The following is a 21,584-nucleotide window of genomic DNA, read 5'->3' on the forward strand; positions in this document are numbered from 1 at the left end:
TCCTCCACCCTGGCCTCCTTCTCTCCTGCCTCCCTCTGCTTTCCCCCATTTCTGCCTCTGTTGTCCTCTCTCCGCGGGTCTCCCTGCTAGCTTCTCTCCTCTTTCCTCCCCCCTTCCGTTTGTCTGACACTCCCCTTTGCTTTCTCCTTCACCCCTGCACTCTCTGGACGGACCATCTGCTCCTGCCTGGGCTCTCCCCGTATCCTGGTGTCCTCCCCTCCCCCAGCTTTGTCCCCTCCTTCCTTCTGCCCCCCGTCTGACCCCCCCCCCCTTCTATCCCCTGTCTCATCACACATCTCCTCTCCTGAGGGAGGCCCTCAGGAGCCGTCCTAGCAGCCACCCTCTTCCACACTGTGCCTCCAGGACCTCAGAGACCACTGTCAGCTTCCCCTAGGGCCCAGAGAGGCAAACGGCCAAGGTGAGGTCCCTGGATGACACAGGAAGTGGCCAGAGGGACTGAGGTGGCCTCCTTGGCCTCAGCCCTGTTATCTTTGGGATCGAAGAGCGCCCTCCTGCCCTCACAGCGGAGGGTGGCAGGCGGGGGCCCGATGGGTCAGGGCTCTGGGGCTCTCCCCCAGCAGTCCCTGAGCAGGTCCATGTGGAATAAGGCTGCCCCCGTGAGGAGGCGCGCCGCAAAGAGGTGGCGGCAGGGCAGACGGCGGGCGGCGTGGATAGAGCAGCTGCAGCGGGTCAGGGCCCTGTCCAGGAAGAAGTCCGAGGTTCCGTCCTTAAGGGCAAACCCAGCTCCAGTCCAGTGGAAACCCCGGGTCCCGTGCTGCCTGGCGAAGGCCAGCTCTTCGGCCACCAGTTCCGCCAGCTCCGGCCCGCAGGCCGCTCGGAACTTGGCCAGGGGCTCCCAGTCCACCTCCTCCTCTGCGGAGGGGCAGCAAGGCCTCTTTGGTTCCCGTGGACCTTCTTCTTGACCCCCTTCCTGCGGGCTCTCCCCAGCGGCCAGGCACACTCTCCGCGTCCCTGCCCATTCTGGATCGCCTTCACACACAGTTCCCACGGCGGGCCCACACGGGACTCCGTTCCCCAGCCCTAGACACCTCCCTCCTGCACCCCCACACCCCATCCCTTGTTCTCCTCGGCCCTTGGGGCCCACAGACCGGGCTCCCTCTCCGTTCTCCAGGCCTGTCACCCTCGTGTCCCCCAGATGGACCAGAACTACGTCTTCCAGATCCCTTCTTCTTTTGACCCCCAACCTCACTTCCCTCTCTTCTCCAACCTCTGGCCCTCTCTGCCTCTCATCTCCCCACTGGGGCCCCCTTCGGTCTCCATTCTCAGGGACCAACTCCCTGGGCTTCTCCACATGGTGCCCCCTCCAGGTCCTGACCTCCAGCCCTCTTCCCTTCTCAGCTTCCAGCTGAGGCCCCTTCCAGTCTCTGGTTTTCAGTCCCTGTGCCCTCTCATCGTGCAGCTGGGCCCCCCGCCAGGTGCTCCCTTCAAGACTCTTGGCCCTCTCAGGATCAAACGGGGCCCCCCTCCGCTCTGTGGTCTCCAGCACCCTAATGCTGTCACCCTCCAGCTGGGCCATCCTCCAGGTATACCCTTCCAATGCTCTCGGCCCACCGTCCTCCAACCAGGCCCCTCTCCCTGCGTAACCTTCTGGTCCCCAATCTTTCTCGGCCTCCAACGGGGCCCCCCTCCAGTCTCTGATCTCTGGCCCTCTCCAGTGCTCGTTCTCCGACTGGGACCCTCTCCAGTCTTGGACCTGCAACCCTCTCCCCGAGTCACTTTCTAACTGAGCCCCTCCCCGGTCTCTGGCCTCCACTCCTCGGGCCCACTCCTTCTCCAACTGGGCGCCTCGCCAAATACTTCCTTCTCTCGGGGCCCCTGCCCAGTCCCCGCTCTCCAGGCCCTTCATCCTTTCCTTCTCCACGTGGGCTCCCCTCCCCGGCTCGCCCTCTGGCCAAGGCCCCCCGCCGTCGGGGCCCTCGGGCGCCGCCTCCCCGGCCGCATCGGCCCACTGCATGGCCACCAGGTCGCGGAGGCACTGCGCCACGCTGCGCGAGGGGCTCAGGCGGCGGAGCAGGCGCCGGCGGTGGCCGCGCACCAGGGCGCACGCGTCCAGGTCCCGGGCCGCCTCGAAGGCTCGGAAGCGCACCCACATGTCGCGGCGCGGGGCCCAGTTGCGCTCGAAGTAGTCGACGAAGGCGGCCGGGCCGTGGGCGCGCAGCTCGGCCAGCGCCTCGGCGTAGGCGGCGGGCGACGAGGCGCCGGCCAGGCGGCACAGGCGCGGCCACAGGCCCGGGTCCTCGCGGCCGGCGCCGCCCAGCTCCTGGGCCTTGCTGAAGAGCGTCTCCAGGCCCTGCGCGCGGCAGATCTGCACGCGCGCGCCCGGCAGCAGCTGGCGCACGGCCGGCAGCTGCGCCGCCACCTCGGGCCCGGCCGTCAGGCAGCGCACGCGGCCCTTGACGTCGGGCGCGCTCTGCAGCAGCGAGGCCAGCGCGAAGCGCAGCAGGCTCGGCGTGCCCGGGCGCGCCACGCAGCAGGCGGCCTGGCGCGCGCGCCCCGCGCCGTCCACGCACAGCACCGCCAGCAGGTCCAGCGCGCCCTGCAGCCCGGGCAGCCGGTCCACCAGGAGGATGCGCGGGAAGCGCCGCAGCAGCGCCCGGGTGCGCGACGTCAGGAAGAACACGGTCTCCACCACCGCCTGGTCCTCCACGAACACCAGCTTCACCTGCGGGCGGGGCGGGGAGGCAGGGAAAGCGGTCAGGGATCGCCCGGGGCGGGGGGGGGGGCGCGGGGGGCAGGGAGCCCGGCGGTCCCCGGAGCTCGGTGTCCCCGACGGGGAAATGGGAATTCATTCATTCCCGCGTGCAGGCATTTCTTCCTCCGACCGGCAGGCGGCGGTGCGGGGGGGGGGGGGGGGGGGGGGGATGGGATGGTGTAAAAACGCGACCTCAGGAGGCGGACTGCCCGGGCTTGAGGTCCGGCACCGCCATCTAATAGCTGTGGGGTTTCTGCCCACGGGCCAGCCTCTCTGAGCCTCAGTGTACCTACTGGGGGCTGGGTATTCATTCCTTCCTGCGCTGAGAGGCAGGCTGGGGCAAAGGTTCTCAAAGTGTAGGGCTGGGAGCAGCGGCGCCCGCTGGGACCTTGACCGAAACGCATATTCTTAGGCCCACCCCAGACCTGCTGAGTCAGAAACTCTGAGGGCCCCACCATCCGTGTTTGACAAGCCCTCCACGGGATCCCCACGCGCGCTCCAGGTTGAGAGCCACCGGTCTATCTAGCAATAAAGCCGTAGGCTGCGCAGAAAGGTCGCCTGATTTTGAGTCCCGGCCCCATCACTTTCTAACCTTGTGACGTAACCTCTCCGAGCCTCAGTTTCCTCCTTAACCTCGTCGTTCCCCCCATTTCCGCGTCTGGGAGCTGCAGACGCGTTCCTTCGTGCTCAGGGGAGCAGGTCCAGCGTGGGGTCTAGAGCCAGCGCAAGGCCGAGACCCTGGGGCCCCCACTTCCTGGCTGTGTGTGGCTCCCGGCCACTTCCCTGACCAACACCCCCTTGGAAGAATGTTACGAGATACTCGCCGCGATGGGAAGGATGAAACGAACGGAAGCATTTCGAACACTGCCTGGCACAAATGATACATTCGGCAATAGGCGCTCAAGAAATAGGAAGGGCTCTCCAAGCGTTCGCAGTCGCTACGATTATCGCCCCTGCCCCCCAAACCGTGTCCTCCTAAAGGCCCGCTCCGGCCCTCCCTTCTTAGCAAGTACCCCGGCTCTCTCTAGCCACCGTTGGCGGTGGCACTTAATCACCCCGAAGCACGTCACATCTCGACTTGCTTGTTGCCCGTTCACCCTTCCGGAGATGGGAGCCCCACGAGGTGAGGGATGTTGTGTTTTGCATTCCTGATACGTTGAATGGAGACCGTGGCATCAGCTTGCTACCTCCCCGGGGTGGACGAAGGCACAAAGCGTGCAGCGATAGCCACAGGCCACGTCTCTGGAGTTCAGGGAAGAGTCTTATCTTGCAACCTGGCTTCGGCTCTTACCGGTGTGGGACCCTGGGCTGAGTTGCACTTTCCTTGACTGCCAAACTGAGGCGATGTCTATAGAATAGGGTCGTGGAGAGGCCAAAATGAGATCATTTGTGTCCCAGGCTTGATGCGGATCTAATCCCGCTATTGTTTCTGTGTCACTTGATTCACCGCAGCACTCAGAGGACAGGGACGACGCTGCCCCCCTTTCTGGAACACGAATCTCTCTTGGCTTCTGTCACCCTGAAAACTCCTGGCTGTCCTCCTTCTTCCCAGGCGTCTCCTGCTCTGTCTCCTTTGCTTGCCTCGCCCCTCTTCCACTCCCCACTTCTAAAATGTTGCTGAGCTGTGGTCCTGTCCTCTCCTCTGCTCTTTCCAGTCGCTAGGCTCTGCCCAGGCGATTGCCTCTGGTCACCCGGCCTTTTATCATCTGTCAGCTGGTAACTCTCAGTTCTGTATCTCCAGGCTCCAGATCTATCCACTGGATTGCCTCTGCAGGAACATGGCCCCTTGGACGTCTCCAGCGCCCTCCAGAGGTGGGCAGCCTCAAGCCATACTGGATGCTCATTGACCACCCCCCCCCACCCCCGTCCCAACCTGCCCCATCTCTGTTTCATTTTCAAAACTTCAGATCAGATCACCCCCTCCCCTGCTTGAAAGCTTTTCCTTTCCCAGGACTCCCCAATCCCACTACAGGTAGCCCCCCACCCCCAGAGTTCACGCCACACTGTGGGCTGGGCGATCAGACCCTTGGACCTCATCTTCTGGTCCTTCTTGTCCTCCTCGGCCTTAGTCACTCTGGGCATCGTCATCGCACAAAAGCCACTGAATGGGGCAGAGGGTTGATGGTCAGCCTCGTCCTGCAGGTCCCTGTCGGTGCCAACCCCCAGCCGCAGGATCTGAATAACTTAAGCACAGATCTCTCCACAAACCGTTCTGCCATCATCCAACCTCTTCCTACAGGGTGGTTAAAAAGCACTGCATTGTTCTTAGCTTTCAAGGGGAAAGAAAAAATATCCTCTAATTGAAAAAAAAAAAAAGGTCTGGTAGAGTCCCAAGGGAAAAAAAAATTTTGTCTTCCTGACCCAGAAGCCTTATAGTCAGCATCTTAACCAGTGTTCGAATTCAATAAATGTTATGAAAAAGCCTCGTAATCTTACAGCTGATTAGTTACTATCCCCCTACGATTTTTTTCAACCTATCCTGAGTTTTGACATCATTGCTTGACGATTTAGCTCAGCAAATGTTTCAATCTAGAACTGCGCTCTGTCCAACCTGTATAGCCACCTGTAACTATTTAAATTTAAGTGAATTAATATTTGAAAACCTATAAAAACTCAGTTCATCAGTCACATTAGACATATTTCACCCTAGCCACACGAGGCTAGTGACTGCTCTCCTGAATGCCGCAGGACATTTGCACCATCATAGAAAGTTGTGTCAGGGGCGCCCGGGGGGCTCAGTCAGTTAAGCGTCCGACTCTTGATTTCGGCTCATGTCATGATCTCACAGGTTCATGAGTTGGAGCCCCGCGTCGGGCTCTGCGTTGACAGCTCAGAGCCTGCTTGGGATTCTCTCTCTCCCTCTCTTTCTCTGCCCCTCCCCTGCACTCACTCACTCTCTCTCTCTCTCTCAAACTAAATAAAATAAACTTAAAAAAAAAAAAAAAGAAATTCCTGTCAGACAGCGCTGGTGTAGAAATTAATGCAAAGACAAAATTGTCCTAAGTGGAACGGGTTTAAAAGAGTGACCTGTTTCTATAGTCTTGAGTTCTTGTCCGTCTCTCCTCCGGAGTCAGGAGTAACAGAAAAGTAAATAAAGCAAAATGTATTTGCCAAGAGGCTTTCCCAGAGCAGGCAGGCACTTGGCGAGTTTGAACCTGATCTCCATTCTTCAAGGGATAACTCAGATTTCTGATCTTGGGTTTTCTTTCTGAAGAGGGCACGGAGGCTTTCCTTCCACCCCTGTTTGTTCATCAAATGGCGTTGATGGACAGTCTACTGTGGGCCTGGCACACGGGCATAAATGAACCCAGGGCGGCTAAGCGTTCCAGACCCTGGAGCCAGGCTGTGGTGCTTCCTCTTACCAGCTGTGCGAGCTTCCGCACCGGCTGTGTGGCTCAGGGCAAGTGTCTGAACTTCTCTGGGCCTCCCCTGCTCGCGCCTGCAAAGGTGGGGCGCACCATCACATGGGCTCATTTGCACGAAGCATGAAGAGCAGCGCCTGGTCCCAGATCAGTATGTGCTGAGTGTCGGCTGTTTTTATGGGTCCCCGCGCACGGACAGCGTGCTCAAGAGAAAGGCTGATGGGACTTAGGTTGGTGCGGGGACCTCCGAGTGAGCGAGGGCCATTGCTGAGAGGGGACGATCATTTTCCTTCTATTGAAGATAGGGCAACCGAGGCAGTGAAGGATTACCTCAACCCGTCTGGGCTGTCTGAGCTCAGCGTATTCCAAAGAAAGGTCTGGCTCTTGTCCAGCTGCTGGGAGATAAGAACGTCCTGCTGGATAAGAGTGTCTGGGCGCCTTGGACCACTTCTAGATAGTCTATGCGAAGACGGGAATGATTTATGATGGGGGGGGGCTTGAGCCACACAGTGTCATCCTGACCTCCAGAGGGGCTGGAGACCCAGGGCGGCCACTCAGGCAGTCAGGCGCGTCTATGGGGCCGAACCCCAGCAAAATCTCTGGACACCGGGGCTCGGGGGGGGGGGGGGGCCTCCTCGGTTGGCAATGCTCCAAGCCTGTAACACAATGTTGCTGGCAGAGCTGAACGCCAGGAGAACAAATGGAAACTCACGCCTGGTGTCCTCCCGCCTCCAACCCACGTGCCTTTTTCCCTTTGCTGATTCTTAATCTGTGTCCTTTTCGCTGTAATAAACCGTAGCTGGGAGTGTAACAGTGTTGCTGAGCTCTGTGAGTCCTCCTGGCAACTGAGGGCGGCCTTAGGGTCCCCAACTACACCGGGAGAGGGGGGTGACTTGCCCAGGGCCACGGAGCTAACAGGTAACGGGGCTGGGGATCCAAGTCCAGATCCCTGAAATTGTTGGGGGGAAAAAAAGCAAGGAGCCGAGGGAGACGTGTGGGGGACGCTGCCGAGGGGGGTGTGTGTGTGGCGGCCTTTGCCAAAGGTGGGGGATACCTCAGTTTCCCCCAAATATGAGTTTCGCTACCAAATATTTACGGAACAAATCTGATGTGCCAAGTACCAGTTCGGGCACTGAGGGGGGGGCCATCAGGACACCTTAAGAGTAGGAGGAGGTGAGGGGCACCTGGGTGGTTCAGTCGGTTGGGCGTCTGACTTCAGCTCAGGTCATGATCTCGCGGTCCGTGGGTTCGAGCCCCCGCGTCGGCACCACACAGGACGGGGGTTTTTCTGTGCCGAGGCCTCACCTCCTCCAACGCTCACAGAAGTCCTGTGAAACAGCTACCATTGTTACCGCCCCCATTTTCCAGATGGCAAAACTGAGGCACAGAGAGCTTCCGCTGCTCGCCCGGGGTCCCGCGGGCAGTGAGCGGCAGAGCAGGAATTCGCACCCAAGGCGGCTGGGGCCTCGAGTCCCTGTTCCTGCCCACGCTACCCCCTCGGCCTTCACGAAAGCGATCCCACGGGCCTGGTTCAAGGGCACGCGGCCGACAGGTGTGAGGACTCAGGCGCGGCCAGGGCATCATCTCAGACACACAAACAGATGCGGCCGCCGTAGACGGTGGGTTCCACAGACGTGAACCCCGGAAACCACGGCTCGCGACACGTGCCACCCACACCCCTTCCTCCGTGTGAGCACGCGCCCCCTTTTCACACGATCGGAACGGCCCTGGTCTCTAGACTATTCCCGACCTGAGGGAATAAAGATAATAGCTCAATAGCCGAACGTACAGGGCCTCCTGGCTTTCGGGCAGTGTTGCCGCAGGGACACACACATCCACACGTCCTACGAAGGGGTGTGTGCACTGTTACCCCAGTTCTACGGATGAACACGCGGAGGCCCCGGGGAGCAAGGCGTTTGCACCACAGGGGATGTCCCACGGCTGGCAAGGGGCCCGGCTGGAAGGTGCCTACAGCTCTTGGCACCTAACGGCATCGACAAAGTCAGCGTCTAGCTCTTCGCAGAGCACCCAGAAAGCGGCTGGTCTGGTGTGCCAAGGCTGTGGGGCTCAGGGGACAGGCCCTGGGGGAGCGCTGACCAGAGGCTAAGACGAGCCGCGAGCGGCTCGGTCCGGGAAACACGAGCCTGGGTCCGGGCAGGGCTCTGGAGGACCCCGGGCGCGACGGCCCTCTCTCCGCCCGCGGTCGCCCTTCGCCACGTGCCAAGTCACGGTGTCCCGGGCACGGGGCAGCAATGCACCTCCCTGCCACCTTGCAGTCGGGCAGGGTCATGTGACTGGCTTTGGCCAAGGAAGCGGGAGTGGAAGCGACCTGACCTGGCGTGTCCCTTCCTGAAACATATGCGGACCGTGTTAGGATGACTCAGGTGGGCAGAACTATTACCAAAAACCCATAGCGGGCGCACGGCGTGAGCAGGGAATAAACGTCGGGGCTGCTGCTGCTCGAGGTCCGGTCATCGCCACCGCAAACTCCGGGCCGTCCCGACTGACCCAGTTTTAAGACACTCTATCGCTCACCCCCTGATTTTTCTTTTCTACGTAGAAACAGATCAGTATGGTACATTGGGACCCTGGCCTATTTTCACTTCTCTCTCGCTCTCTCTTTTAACATTTATTTATTTTTGAGAGAGAGAGAGAGCAGGGGAGGGGCAGAGAGAGAGAGAGAGAGAGAGAGGGAGACAGAGGATCTGAAGCGGGCTCTGGGCTGACAGCAGAGAGCCCGACGTGGGGCTCGAAGTCACGAACCATGAGCTCATGACCTGAGCCAAAGTCAGACGCTTAATTGAGCCACCCGGGCGCCCCTCACCTTCTCTTCTAAAATGAACCATTTGAACGTGCAAAAATCCCACAGGGTCCAGGGGTGTCTGGGTGGCTCAGTCAGTTGAGCGACCGACTCTTGGTTTGGGCTCAGGTCATGATCCCAGGGTCATAGGATCGAGCCCCCGTGTCGGGCTCAGCATGGAGCATGGAGCCTGCTTGGGATTCTCTCGCGCGCGCTCTCTCTCTCTCTCTCTGTCTCTCGCTGTCTGCCTCTCTCAAACGTGCACTCTCTCTAAAAATAAAATTAAGAAGTTTAAAAAGAAAAAAGAAAAAAGTGCACAGGGTCCAGAAATCTAATCATATGAAGCTCCACAGCCACGGCCTTCTTCCCCTGCTTTTCCACCCACGCCAACCCACTCGCTGTTCCTGTGCCTGTTCCACCTCCTGGGTGTCTTCTGGAGCTTCTTTCTGTGAACACGAGCCAGCATAGCCACATATCCTCATTCTCTGCCTCCCGCGCACAAAACAGCACGTTACGCACAGTTTTGCACCTTGCTTCGCGGTGTCGTTAACCTCAAAACCGTATCTGAGCGATCTTTTCGGATCGGCTGCCAGTGTCGTTTGCAGCATCGATTCCCGCCCGCGGGAGAGGGGCCAAAGCGGTCGTGTGGACGGACATTGTCCAGTTGTCCTCCACTGTGCCTGTACCGGTTGACCTTTTAGCGTACGTACAGGTAGCACACTCAGATCAATAGCCACCTTTCTCAGAAGGCAGGGCATACCTGTGAGAGAAGGTACCACGTTTCTGTTCCAGCTCCCTCTCTGCCCAGAAAGCCAGTTGGCCAGCTGGTTACCCTAGAGCCTACCAGAAATGAGGTAATGGAGATGTGACGGAATACCTCAGCCCATCATCGCTGCCTTGGGGCAGATCATAAAAGGTCTTAACACCTCCCCGGATGAAGCGGCTACGGAAGTCTTGGCCACGAACCGTGGCAGTGGCTTTGGGGCACACTACTCTTGTCCGGTCCGCTCCACAGACCGAGCGGGGCCACGGCCACTCAGGGGGTCCCAGGCATCTGGCTTTGCAAAGTAATCCCTCCAACAGACAAACAAAACAAAAGCAAACCAAAAAAAGGAATCCCTCCCACAGGAGCTGGCTGGGAGGAGCTACAGAAAAGGAAAGAGCAGGAACCAAACTCAGGAAGCTGGAAAACAGATGGATAAGCCGATCGCTCCCCACTCCCCGCAAAATAAAGCCCAAACCCCAAACCTCGTGATTCCTGAACCTGCAACTGGAAAATGCTGAGGACCGACAGCAGCATCTTCAAAAGGAATTGGCAGCACGAGGCAGGGTGGGGGGTCAAAAAAAGACAAATTGGTGGCCGTTTAAGAAGCAGTTAGACCTCTCAAGGTCAAGTTGCCTCTCATCCCCAGGTGGCTGGAGGTTTCTTTTGCGAAGAGCGTAGAACAGAAAGGGTCCCTGGCCTTGCGGACCACAGGGCCATCTGATGAGGGACAGGGCATCCCAAAGCCCTCTTCCCCCGTTTGGTTCCTGGAAGCTGGCAGCCTGACTTTTACCCATCCTCCTCCCTTCTTCACTTTCAAAAAAGAAAGACTTAAAAAAAAAAAAAAAAAAGAAATAACCCATTCACTAGTCTGTCTCTTGGTGTTCCAGAACATCTTCCTCATTTCTTTTACAAGTATTAAGGTGGGGGTGCCTGGGTGGCTCAGTGGGTTAGCATCAGACCCCTGGTGTTGGCTCAGGTCACGAGCTCGTGGTTCGTGGGTTTGAGCCCTGCATCGGACTCTCTGCTGTCTGCATGGAGCCTGCTTCACATCCTCTGTCCCCCACTCTCTCTGCCCTTCCCCTGCTCGTTCTCTCCCTCTCTCTCTCTCTCTCTCTCTCAATAAATTTTTTAAAAATAACAAAAAACTGTCAAGGCCAAACCACAGACTCGGGAGCCGACCCTGGTTTAGCCGGGGTCTATGGCAGCTTCCAAACTGGAAGTTAAAAGGACAATCCCTTGACCTTGAAAGCTTTCATCTGTCAGCAAGCTGCTTCTCATGGAGGCAGCCCTACACAGCACAGGTGTTTCCAGAAAAGACAGCCGAGGCTGATTTATTTGATGGTGGACAGTGGAGGACGGAATAGCTCGGCAAAGACCAGTGGGGTGGGGAGCGCATGTGTGCGAAGCCCCATTTGACAGAGCAGCAAACTGACTTGGGTGCGACCCTCAACTCTCTGGAGGCTAGAACTGATGGGAGGGGGCCCGAGCCTCATTTCCAAACTGGGGAGTAGCCGAGCAGTGAAGAGAACATCCCCGCATCTCAGACGGTGTAGGGCTGAAGTCCAGCTCCGTCATTAGGTAGCGGTGTGGCCTCGGGCCACTCGCTTGCCCTCTCGGTGCTTCAGTTTCCTCGTCTGTGAAACGGAGGTAAGAATGGTGACGTCCTTCCTCCACAGGCTCTGGTGAGCTTTCAATGTACAGCCGCTTAGGGTCGTGCTTAGCCCACGGTTAAGTGCCTGACAAATGTTAACTAACGTTAGCACCAGTATTAGGTGTGGGTAGAGCGAGACCGTGTGCCTTCCAGTGCAAGCAGGGGAGGGGAAGAGGGAGGGAGGGAGGGAGAATCCTTAGCAGGCCCCGCACGGTCGGCGTAGACCCCGTCGTGGGGCTCGATCATCACGGCTTGGCTCGTGAGCTTAGGATCAAAGCCGAGATCAAGAGCCAGACGCTTAACTGACTGAGCCGCCCAGGTGCCCTGACTTGGGACCTCTTCCCTGCACAAGAGAAAAGAACAGTCGGAGGCAGTAGGTAGTCCCCCCAACCCCCCTCACCCCCTTCCTTCACGTCCACCCCAGCTCTGAAAGCAGCAGAAAGATTTCTCTCAGACAAACAGCTCGCATGCTCCAGCCTCTGAACCTTTACATGGGCTATTCCTTCTGCCTGGAACTCCCCTGCCTCTGCAGATCGAGTGGGGGAGGGGGGGGTCCCCTGCCTCCGTTGTCTCCCCTGTTTCGCCAGCATTTCCTTAGAGAGACCTTCGGTGACCACTCAAACTAAAGCCGCGCCCTTCCAACTAACCGTCCCTCTCCATGTCCTCACCTGATGCTCCCCGACCCTACCCCTCACTCTGCCACCTCCTTCCCGTCACCTTCGGTGAGGAAGCCCCCTCCCTTCTGAGCCTTGATCTGGGTGTTTCCACTCTGCGGGCATTCGTCAGACTACATGCTTCGCGTCTGTGCGTTTTCTACGCGTGTCGTCCAGGTTTGCAAGATGTCTTTTAAAGGGCACTTCCTGCCCTTCTGACTCGTCTTCTTCCTAGCCCCAACCCTACTGACATCTGATCACCTTGGGGTGTGACTCAGGACGCGAGGAGGCGAGGAGGCGAGGGAATTCAAGCCCGTTCCTCTGCAAGGCAGCCCCAGGGCCAGGCGCGGCTATTTCAATCACAATTAGTTAAAAAGAAACGAAACTTAAAGCTCGGTTCCTCGGTCCTACTGGCCACCTTTCAAGTGCCCAATAGCCACGCGTGGCCAGGGGCTACCGTTCCGGAGAATCCCGCTCCCCCGCATTTCCGTGGGGGCAGGGAGCTCTTCCGGCCCAGCGCTGCGCTCCCCTGCCAGGTCCCCGCGGCCGGGGACCACGCGTCTTGCAGGCTGCGGCCTCCCCAGCACCTAGCAATAAGCACCTGGCGAATGACCGGCGCGGAGGAATGGATGAAAGGAGCGAATGGAGGAGTGGGCGGATGGGTGAATGAATGACCCGCGAGGCTCTGGGCGTGGCCGTCCCCCGCCCCCGGCTGCCTCTCCCGAGACCCCACCTTGGCCTCGGGGTCGGTGCGGAAGAGCCCCTCGAGCACGTGCAGGGCGTCCAGGACGCCGTGGTCGCGGCCCTTGCAGTAGGAGAGCAGGCGGTGCACGTCGGCGGGGGCCACGAACTGCTTGGAGATCTTGTTGGTGGTGCGCACGGGCAGGCAGGCGTTGGCCAGCAGGTGGCCCGGGCGGAAGTAGTAGGCGAACTCGAGCGGGCAGGCCGGGTGCGAGTGGGTCAGCTGGCACTCTGTCACCACGAGGCGGTCCCGCAGCGGGCTCAGCTTGACGATGATGAAGGCCGGGCAGCCGGGCTGGGGGGGCCTGCGGGAGGAACGACCACCGCCGCCGTCACATCACCCTCTGCCCTTGTCCTCCTTCTCTGTCTCTCTCTCTGTCTCCTTTTTTACATTTTCATTTTATATACTTTTTTTTTCTAATTTATTTTTTGAGAGAGAGAGAGAGAGAGAGCGCGCGTGCGCGCGCAAATGGGGGAGGGGCAGAGGGCGAGGGAGGGAGAGAATCTTAAGCAGGTTCCACACTCAGCCCAGAGCCCCACGCTGGGCTCGGCTGGATCTCACAGCCCTGAGATCATGACCTGAGCCGAAATCAAGTGTCGGACACTTCACCCGCCCCGCCCCCCGGAGCCGCCCAGGCGCCCCTGATTGTTTTCTAAAATTAAGAATTGTTTCCTGCACAGAGAAGAGAGAGGGCCTCACGATTCCGCCGGTCCTGTGACCCTGGGCGAGTGGCTTCCAGCCTCTGTGCCTCAGTTTCCTCCTGAGTTGAAAGGGAGATAATATGCTTGGTGCCTGTCTCCTAGGCTTGTTGTCAGGGTTGAAAGAGTTGATGTATGGAAAGCACTTGGCCTCCTGTGCGCTCAGGGTTTGCCGCGGCACCTCGAGAACGATTTAGCTTCTCATCTTTATCTCAATTTTAAGAAAGAAAACACTGCCATTTCCCATTTAGCAGTAACAACATTGCGAGTGCAGGGCCCCTGTGCACCTGCCCTCCCCCAAAAAGGACCCCTCCCTCCTCTGCCCCCCAAAGTGGCCACCTCCCAAAGTGGGTATTTTGCCTTCCTGCGTATGTTTTTAGGTACCCGTAAGCAGCAGGAGGTAGGTTCTTAGGTTCGAAAACTTTGTCTACATGACGAGGCGCTCCAGCTCACCAGGCATCGAGGGAATGCAAACAGCAACCCCCAAGGACATGCCACTACACGCTGCCAGGACGAAATAAACAAAATAAACGTGGAGTGCAGGCCAGGAGGCGGGGCAGGCCCGATTCGTACTTCTAGACCACGGGCGCGTAAAACCTAAGTCACTTGTGGAACACTGCGTGACACGATCTGCTAACGCTGATCACGGATGTGCCCCTCCGGGACCCAGGATTTCCACTCAAGCGTGGGGAAGTAAGCAGGGATATATTCCTCAAACGCAGCACTAACCAACAGGAAGAGGGACCAAATCGTTACCGTCCCCGGCAACGTGGATCATCTCCCGAACCCGCCGTATGAAGGAAGCCCGACGTGAAGGATGATAAACCACCACGTGTCCCGTTTATCGCGAGTTCAGGGGCGCCTGGGTGGCTCAGGTGGGTAGGCGTGCGACTCTTGATTTCGGCTCAGGTCGTGATCTCTTAGGCTCGTGAGTTCGAGCCCCACCTCAGGCTTTCTGCTATTAGAGGGGAGCCTGCTTTAGATCCTTGGTCTCCCTCTCTCTCTGCCCCTTCCCCGCTCCTTGTCTCTCTTTCTCTCAGTCTCTCTCTCTCTCTCAAAAAGTAAACATTAAAAAAAAAAAAGAGGGGCGCCTGGGTGGCTCAGTCAGTTAGGCGGCTGACTTGGGCTCAGGTCACGATCTCACGGTCCGTGAGTTCGAGCCCCGCATCAGGCTCTGTGCTGACAGCTCAGAGCCTGGAGCCTGTTTCCGATTCTGTGTCTCCCTCTCTCTGACCCTCCCCCGTTCATGCTTTGTCTCTCTCTGTCTCAAAAATAAAGGTTAAAAAAAAAATTAAAAAAAAAAAGAAATTTCAAGAGGAAAGCTAGACTCTGCTGTGGAGAGATCAAAGAGAGGTCACGACCTCGAGTGGTTAACCCTAAGAGGGGGGAGTGTGAGGGGGTTCTTGGCACTGGACGCGTGTATCCCTTGTTCTGGGTACTGGTTACATACGCATATTATTTCCGGGAAATTCACTGAGTTGCATACATACGCTGCGTGTGCTTTTTTAAACATGTGATGAAATTAAGGGTCTTGAGATGGGGACGTGATCCTGGCTTATCCAGGTGGGTCCTGTGTACTGACAAGGGTCTTTGTAAGGGGAAGAGAGAAGCAAGAGAGGCAAATCAGAGAGAGAGAGAGAGAGAGAGAGAGAGAGAGAGAGAAATGCTTCTCTGCTGGAGGAGCGGCAAACCCAGAAGAGGCTGCAAGCCCAGGATCACAGGTGCTTCTAGAAGCTGGAAAAAGGAAGGCAGCAGATTCTCCCCTGGAACATCCAGCTCTGCGGACACCTTGATTTTTTAGCCCCGGGAGTCCCGTGCTGGACTTGCGCCCCCCTCAGAGCTGTAAAATCACAGATTTGCATTGTTTTAAGACCCTCCGGTTTGTGATCATTTGTCACGGCAGCAACAGGAAACTAGCCTGAGCATCACATTCTATATATACTTTTGCAACTTGCTTTCTCCGTGCTTTTCCACCCATCAGTTTTTCAACGCTGTTTCCTTCCTTTGGCTGCCCCACGTTCCACTCACAATTCTTCCAGCTCTACGTTGGGGTGCTTTGTTTGTTTGTTTGATTTTTATTTTCATATAATCTCTACACCCAACGTGGGGCTCGAACTCACAACCCCGAGATCGAGAGTCGCAAGCTCCAACTGACCGGCCAGGCGCCCCTCTAGTTCTCTAGTTCTAGTTCGTCTCTAGTTCTCTCTTCTTACAAACAACGCTTTGATGACACCCAACTCTCTCACCCATCTGTGTGTGAAAAGAGCCTGTCTGTCTAGGACAATGGTCCTCAGACTGCAGGGCCTGGCCCCGTAGCTGAAATTGATCGAGGGGGTACAACCAGCGTTGTGAAAAACGAAAGAGAAATGGCGGGGCTGGGGGACAATCAGGGTGTATTTCCCTGATAATAATACTTAAAACTGACATCTGCTTTTGGAAAGGAGGCTCCGTGTTTCTCCGCGAGGGAGGCTAGCAGCAGTTTTGGCAGGGGGTTTTTATGTTTGCAGACCAGGGACTGGCCGCGCTTTTTCTGCAAAAGGCCAGACAGTAAATATACTCTATTTGGTGAACACGGCCATAGAGCCCATGTAAATGCATGGGCCTGGCTGTGTTCCGATAAAACTTTATTTACGAAAAAGAGCTGCAGGGTGCACCTGGTCAAGGGCCTTGTAGTCTGTCGACCCCGGTGACACAGGCTGTCCAGGGCTTGGCGAGTCATTACGAAGCCTGACTCCCAAGCAGTAAATGCCAGGCGCACTCCCTAAAACGCTCCCAGATTGTTTCCAAATGGCCCCTGAGAAGGGTGAGGCTCCTCAGAAGCCAGGATAAATATTTCAGAACTGTCTCCATTAAACCAGAAGGGGACCCTCGACACGTTCCTTTCCTTCTCTGTGCAGGAGGTCAGATAAAATCCAGGGAGCCTGCTAGGTTGTAAAAGTCTGCCAAAAACGCGTGAGACGCTTTGCCTTATTTAAAGTAACAAAAATAACACAAGTTTGGAAAAACCGTAAGCACACAAGTCGTTATACACAAGACACAAAAATGTCCAGCCACCACAGTGGTGTCGGGAGGGACTGAAGGAAGTTTCCGACGTGCGGTCATCTTTGATTGACCGAAACGGCCGGTTCGTGGGGCTCTTAACCCGACACGTTTCCCCCTGGATAACTCACGGGCTTTTTGTGAAACTCTCTGGTCTGGCGTCTTGTGGCCTGAGTGTTTCAGCCCTGAGAACAAGCCCCCCCCCTGCTCAAGAGAGGTCACACTTCCGTGAGGCTGTGCATCTCGCCCGAGAACAGCACGTCCCCTCTGGGGTTCCAGGACCTCCCAGGACTGGCTACTGAAGCCTCCAGAAGCTAGTTTTGCTAGCTTCTTTACCTCACACCTGGTGTGTGGGGGGGAATAATGCCCCCCACCTCTGAATGTGAACTCCAAGGGGGCAGGAATCTTTGTTTTGCAAACCGCTATCTTCCCAGCGCCGAGAATGCCAGAATGCCGGGAGGCGCTCCGTACATAAATGACGTGGAATGATGGAATCCTGCTGTATGAACCCCCCAGTACCCAGGCAGCCCGCTCGTTACATCAAGCCACCCAGCACCAAGTCCTGCCTATGGTGCCTTCTCACCTCGTCCAACCATCCACGTTCCCCCACCCCCACTGCCACCGGTCTACTCGGTTCTTTCCTTCTTCGTCCTCCTTTGCACCTAGTTACCTCCTACGCATCCTTCACGGCTCAGGCTCAGTGTCCCCTCCTCCAGGAAGACTTCTCTGACCATCCTCTGGGAAAGGGGGACAGAGTGACCAAGGAGACAAAGTCCTGATGTGTGTTCTTGGGACCCTCGGTCCCAGCCTCCTCCCTGGCCTCCCGTCTCTCTCCTCCCGTCCGTCCCCCCCTCCCCCGTGGCCCCCAGAGGGATCATCCTAAACCCAGAGCTGCCCCTGCTCACAGCCCTCCCAGGGCTCCCCCAAGATGAGTCCTGGCCCCTGGACTCAGCCCCGCCGGGCAAGACCCTGACACCATTCCCCCCACATCTGCTGCCCTGTCACACACCAGACGCCCCCTATAGCACCCTGGCCTATGGGCTGCTCCTGGGTTGTGACACCGGACAGGTGCTGCCTGAGCAGTTGGGGGAAGAGAGGGTCTCAGAAACCGTGGGCCCCCAGTCATCATCCCTGAACTGGCTTGCTAATCCCCCCTTCCTCCTGGGCTCCCCATCCCGGGACCATCCTGCTGTCTCCCCAAAGCCACCACCAGCCTGTCAATCCCCAGCCCTGCCCCTCCTGTCCCCTGGCTCCCTGTGATATTTGCAGAGCACTGGGGACAGTGCCTGTGCACAGCAAGCGCTGCGTGTTGAAGTCAGATACATACATCCATAAGTGTATAAACAGAGAGAGCCCTTCGAGTTTTCATTGACTGGTCACCTCTTCCAGGAAGGCTTCCAGGAGCACCCCGTAAGCTCTTGGATGGAGCTGCCCACTCCTCTTTTATCCCCCTCCCTCCCCCCTTCAACTTCTTCTCTCTCACAACTGCCCTCATTTCCCTTAAAAATAACATTTTGGGGGGGGGGTCTTTGTCTCCTCCATTAGGTACTCAGCTGCTCAAGCGCTGAGCAAAGTGCCCAGCAAAGAGCGTGCACACAGTTGGTGCTCAATAAGTGTTTGTTACTTGGAATTGGGTTCTGTTAACGAAGAGAGATTCCAGGATTGGGCCCAAGCCGCTCGCAACCTCTGGCGTTCTAGAGTTCTCTGTGATGACGGGTGTTTGACGCTGCTCTGCTTCTGGGTCTCTGTTTCTACATAGGCAGTGAGTAAACTACCAAGAACAGTAAACTCCCAATAAATGTTTAAATAACTACGGTCAGAATCGCTGTCAGAAGGTGCTCACGTCGTCTTTTGAGCGACGTGCCTGTATTAGCTCATTTAATCCTCACAAAACCTAGGAGATCGATGCCACGACTTCCTCCACTTTCCAAGGCAGGAGACTGAGACCCAGAAGGGTGACGTCACTTGCTCGGTGTCGCTGGCTAACTGCAGCAGGCCTGGGGGGTCGGAGGCTAGGCTGCTGGCTTGAGGCTGTGCTCTCTGACTTCTAGAATAGCTGTCGTTTACCGGGCCGCCCATGTTCCGGGTACCAGGTAAGTGCCTTCCCTCATCTTGGTCTCACGGTAAACTCACAACAGCCCTGTAACACGGAGCCTGTCTTTAAGTGCCCCGTCCTTGCCCATGGCTCTCCAGCCAAGGGTCTCAAACTTATGCACCCACAGGGACCAGGCGGGTGAAACACACAAGCGGCGGGGGCCACGTATGAGGCAATGGAGAGCGGTGGGGTCTGGGGCAAACCTGAACGCCATCACCCAGTCTAACTGGAGTGGCCATCTGCCTCGCAGGAAGGTGGGCTCAGCCTCTTCCCGTGTTTCCAGAAAAGCCGGAAACCAAACATTTTATGGGGAATGCTCTGATTTAGAAGTGGGGTCGATTGAAACACCCTTGGCCACCCGGGTGAGTCTCCCGGCTCTCTCTCGGGTGTTTCGCTTGCCCCTTGTGACATTATGTTTATAGGAAACTGTGAGCTTGTTCATATAATGTGTCAGTCTCCCTGTCTTGCCTGAAAGTTCCACGAGGGGAGGGGATGTGTCTGTCCCGCTCAACCCCTGCTCTCCCCAGTGAGGTATCGCTAGCCCCTGTGTGGGACCTGGCCCCGTATTTACGGAAAGCGTGGATGAATCTTTTTCTCTTTGTCCTGTGGCTTTCTCTGCAGCTCAGTCTGGCTCTGGTCTCTTTCTATGTGTCCCAAACGTGGCTCTCACCCAGTTTTCTGACTTTGGCTTGGGTCATGATCTCATGGTTTGTGAGTTTGAGCCCCGCGTGGGGCTCTGCACTGACAGCTCGGAACCTGGGGCCTGCTTTGGATTCTGTGTCTCCCTCTCTCTCTGCCCCTCCCCTGCTTGCACACACACACTCTCTCTACCTCTCAAAAATAAATACGTTAAAAAAAATTTAAGTCTGTAACTTGGGGCGCCTGGGTGGTTCAGTCAGTTAAATGGCCAACTTCGGCTCAGGTCTCGGTCTGGCAGTCAGTGAGTTCAAGCCCTGCATGGGGCTCTGTGCTGATGGCTCAGTGCCTGGAGCCTGCTTTGTATTCCCTGTCTCCCTCTCTCCGCCCCACCCCTTCTGTGCTCTGTCTCTCAAACATAAATAAAGGTTAAAAAAAAAAAAATAAAGTCTGTAATTGGAGCCCACCCTGTCACTCACTGTGTGTGCGCCTTTGTCCTGCCAGCAGACTGGCTGTCTCCCTTTCTCCCTTACTCTCGGCCTCTCTGCAAGGTGTATGCATTTAGCAGTTTTAGTGGGCATGTCTCCTTCCGGGTCTCTCTCCGCGGGGGCTCACTGCCTACTCCTCCCCGTTGCTTCCCCTCCGCCCTTCCCCCCCCCCACCTCGCCCCCCGCCACCCAGCACCCAGCAAGGGGCAGCTCAGCTCACGCACCCCACAGTGGGCCGGCTAGGCGCGCGCACGTCCTTGCACACGAGCCGCACGTAGCTGTACTTGAGCACGTCGATGAGCGTGTAGAGCGGGGGCGCGCTGGCCCAGCGGCAGCGCGCCAGGTGCATGGAGCTCTTGACGAAGAAGAGTGCCAGCCGCTGCTGGCACCACGCGTCGAAGAAGCGGCTGAACTCGGCCCACGAGAAGAAGGCCCGCTCCCGCAGCTCCTGCTCCTCCTGGCCTGCCGTGCTGGGTGGGGACTCCATCCTGGGGCGCCTGAGGGGAAGAGGGGACATGTGGATATCAGAGTCGTCCCCATCAGGGTACCCCACCTCCTCCATTTTCCGCCCGCCTCTTTGGTGCTGGTGCCTCTTTCCAGGTGGGGCCCACGACGGGATGCACCCCGATTAATATTTATATATGAATCTACGCTCCATCTCTGGCTTTCTCCCATCCCTGCATTATTCCTTGGGACAACTGGAGCCGGTCATCCTGGTCCCTAATTTCAGCTCTGGCCCCTTCCTCTGTAGATGTGCCCCTAGGTACAGCTGGGGTCCCTCTCCCAAAATGGGACTCTTAAGTTCCGTGGTGGACACCTCCTCAAATGTGTTCCCTCCTTCCAGTTAAGACCTCCTCCCCCTCCTGATGTCTCTCTTCCACTTGGCCGTCACCTCTAGCGCCCCCGTTCTTATGAAACGCCCCCTTCTGTCTCCTCTTGGCCCTAACCCACATCCATCTGTGCCCTCTTCTAAAGATGTTCCATCTCCAGATGTGCTCCGACGTCCAGTCACGGACCCCGCAACCCCGGTCATATTCTTCACGCACCTGTGGCTCCCTCCTCCCGGGATGTATCTCCGATATGCAGCTGCTGCCCCTCTCCCAGAGGTGACCCCATGGGTCGCCACATCCAGCTGTAGCCCCTGCCTCCGAGACGCTCCCATATCCAGATGTCCTCTCCACATCCAGTATGTACTTTTCGCCCACAGGTGTGTGCCCCATTCACTTGTGGCCAATTCTCACAAGTGTCACCGATATTTGTCTGTGGTCCCTCCTGCCCAGACGCTCCCCCAAGTCCAGCTGTGGTTCCCTCCTCCCATTCGCAGCTATCCTACTCCCCAGATGTGCATCCTGGTCCTAGACATGGCCCCTGGTCTTCAGATGGGCTTCATCACCCCAGATGCTCCCCCCACGTCCAGCTGCGCCTCCCCACCGGGTGCAGCCCCTCCCAGCCCGCCTCGGTCTCCCCAAGCCCTCCCAGCCCCTCCTGCCGCGGGCCCTCCCATCTCCGCTGTCCCACCCAGCTGTGCCTCTCCCCTCCCCCAGATGTGCACCCTTCCAGCCCCTCCCCACTCACCTACCCGCCCCGGAGCGGCGTCCACCTCCCACAATGCTCCGCGCCGGGGCCAGGCTCGGCCCTTGCTCCCGGGATGCCCCGCGCGGTCTCCCGCCTCTCTTCCCGCCGTGCCACGCGCAGCGGCTTGCCCTGAATCTCCTTTCCCCGTCAGTCACTTCTCGGACCCACAGCTACACCCGCCCACCCCGAGCGAGGGAAAGCGCGGGCCGTTTCCCGTCGTGCCCTGCGGGAGGGCTCACCCCACTTCACCCCTTTGCCTAGTAGCCTCCGGTCGGGGAGACTACAACTCCCAGCGTCCCCCGGGCGGCAGCGGCGGAGGGGACGACGCCCGGGCCCCGCCCCCCCGGCGCGGCCCCGCCCCCGCCC

At 57.8% G+C, this 21,584-nt stretch overlaps 1 protein-coding gene across 3 annotated transcripts; it reads right to left on the reverse strand.

Annotated features, from left to right (window-relative positions):
- On the reverse strand, window positions 1–21,335 carry ZSWIM9 (zinc finger SWIM-type containing 9). Of its 3 annotated transcripts, none has more exons than XM_078439595.2 (4): window positions 21,223–21,335; window positions 19,868–20,140; window positions 12,679–12,991; window positions 1–2,683 (listed from the first exon to the last, which is right to left on the reverse strand). In XM_078439595.2, exons 2-4 carry the CDS (start codon window positions 20,128–20,130, stop codon window positions 554–556), a joined length of 2,706 nt encoding a protein of 901 aa, XP_078295721.2. In that variant the 5' UTR covers window positions 20,131–20,140; window positions 21,223–21,335; the 3' UTR covers window positions 1–553. The 3 variants fall into 3 exon arrangements, with proteins under 3 accessions (XP_078295721.2, XP_078295722.2, XP_078295720.2); XM_078439596.2 differs by having other exon boundaries at window positions 21,219–21,306; XM_078439594.2 differs by lacking the exon at window positions 21,223–21,335 and adding an exon at window positions 20,690–21,189.
- Window positions 21,336–21,584: the final 249 nt, after the last annotated feature.

Source organism: Panthera onca, chromosome E2, assembly GCF_046562875.1.
Source record: "Panthera onca isolate mPanOnc1 chromosome E2, mPanOnc1 haplotype 2, whole genome shotgun sequence".
NCBI classification, from domain to species: Eukaryota; Metazoa; Chordata; class Mammalia; order Carnivora; family Felidae; genus Panthera; species Panthera onca.

Excerpts from the sequence above, each read along its gene's own strand:
- ZSWIM9 (XM_078439594.2), bottom strand. The coding sequence starts at position 20,826 with ATGTGGAGAGGACATCTGGATATGGGAGCGTCTCGGAGGCAGGGGCTA. Across the intron at positions 20,141-20,689 it reads CCGGGAGGAGGGAGCCACAG|GCGCCCCAGGATGGAGTCCC; the intron begins GTGCGTGAAGAA and ends TCTTCCCCTCAG. Across the intron at positions 2,684-12,678 it reads GCACCGACCCCGAGGCCAAG|GTGAAGCTGGTGTTCGTGGA; the intron begins GTGGGGTCTCGG and ends CCCCGCCCGCAG.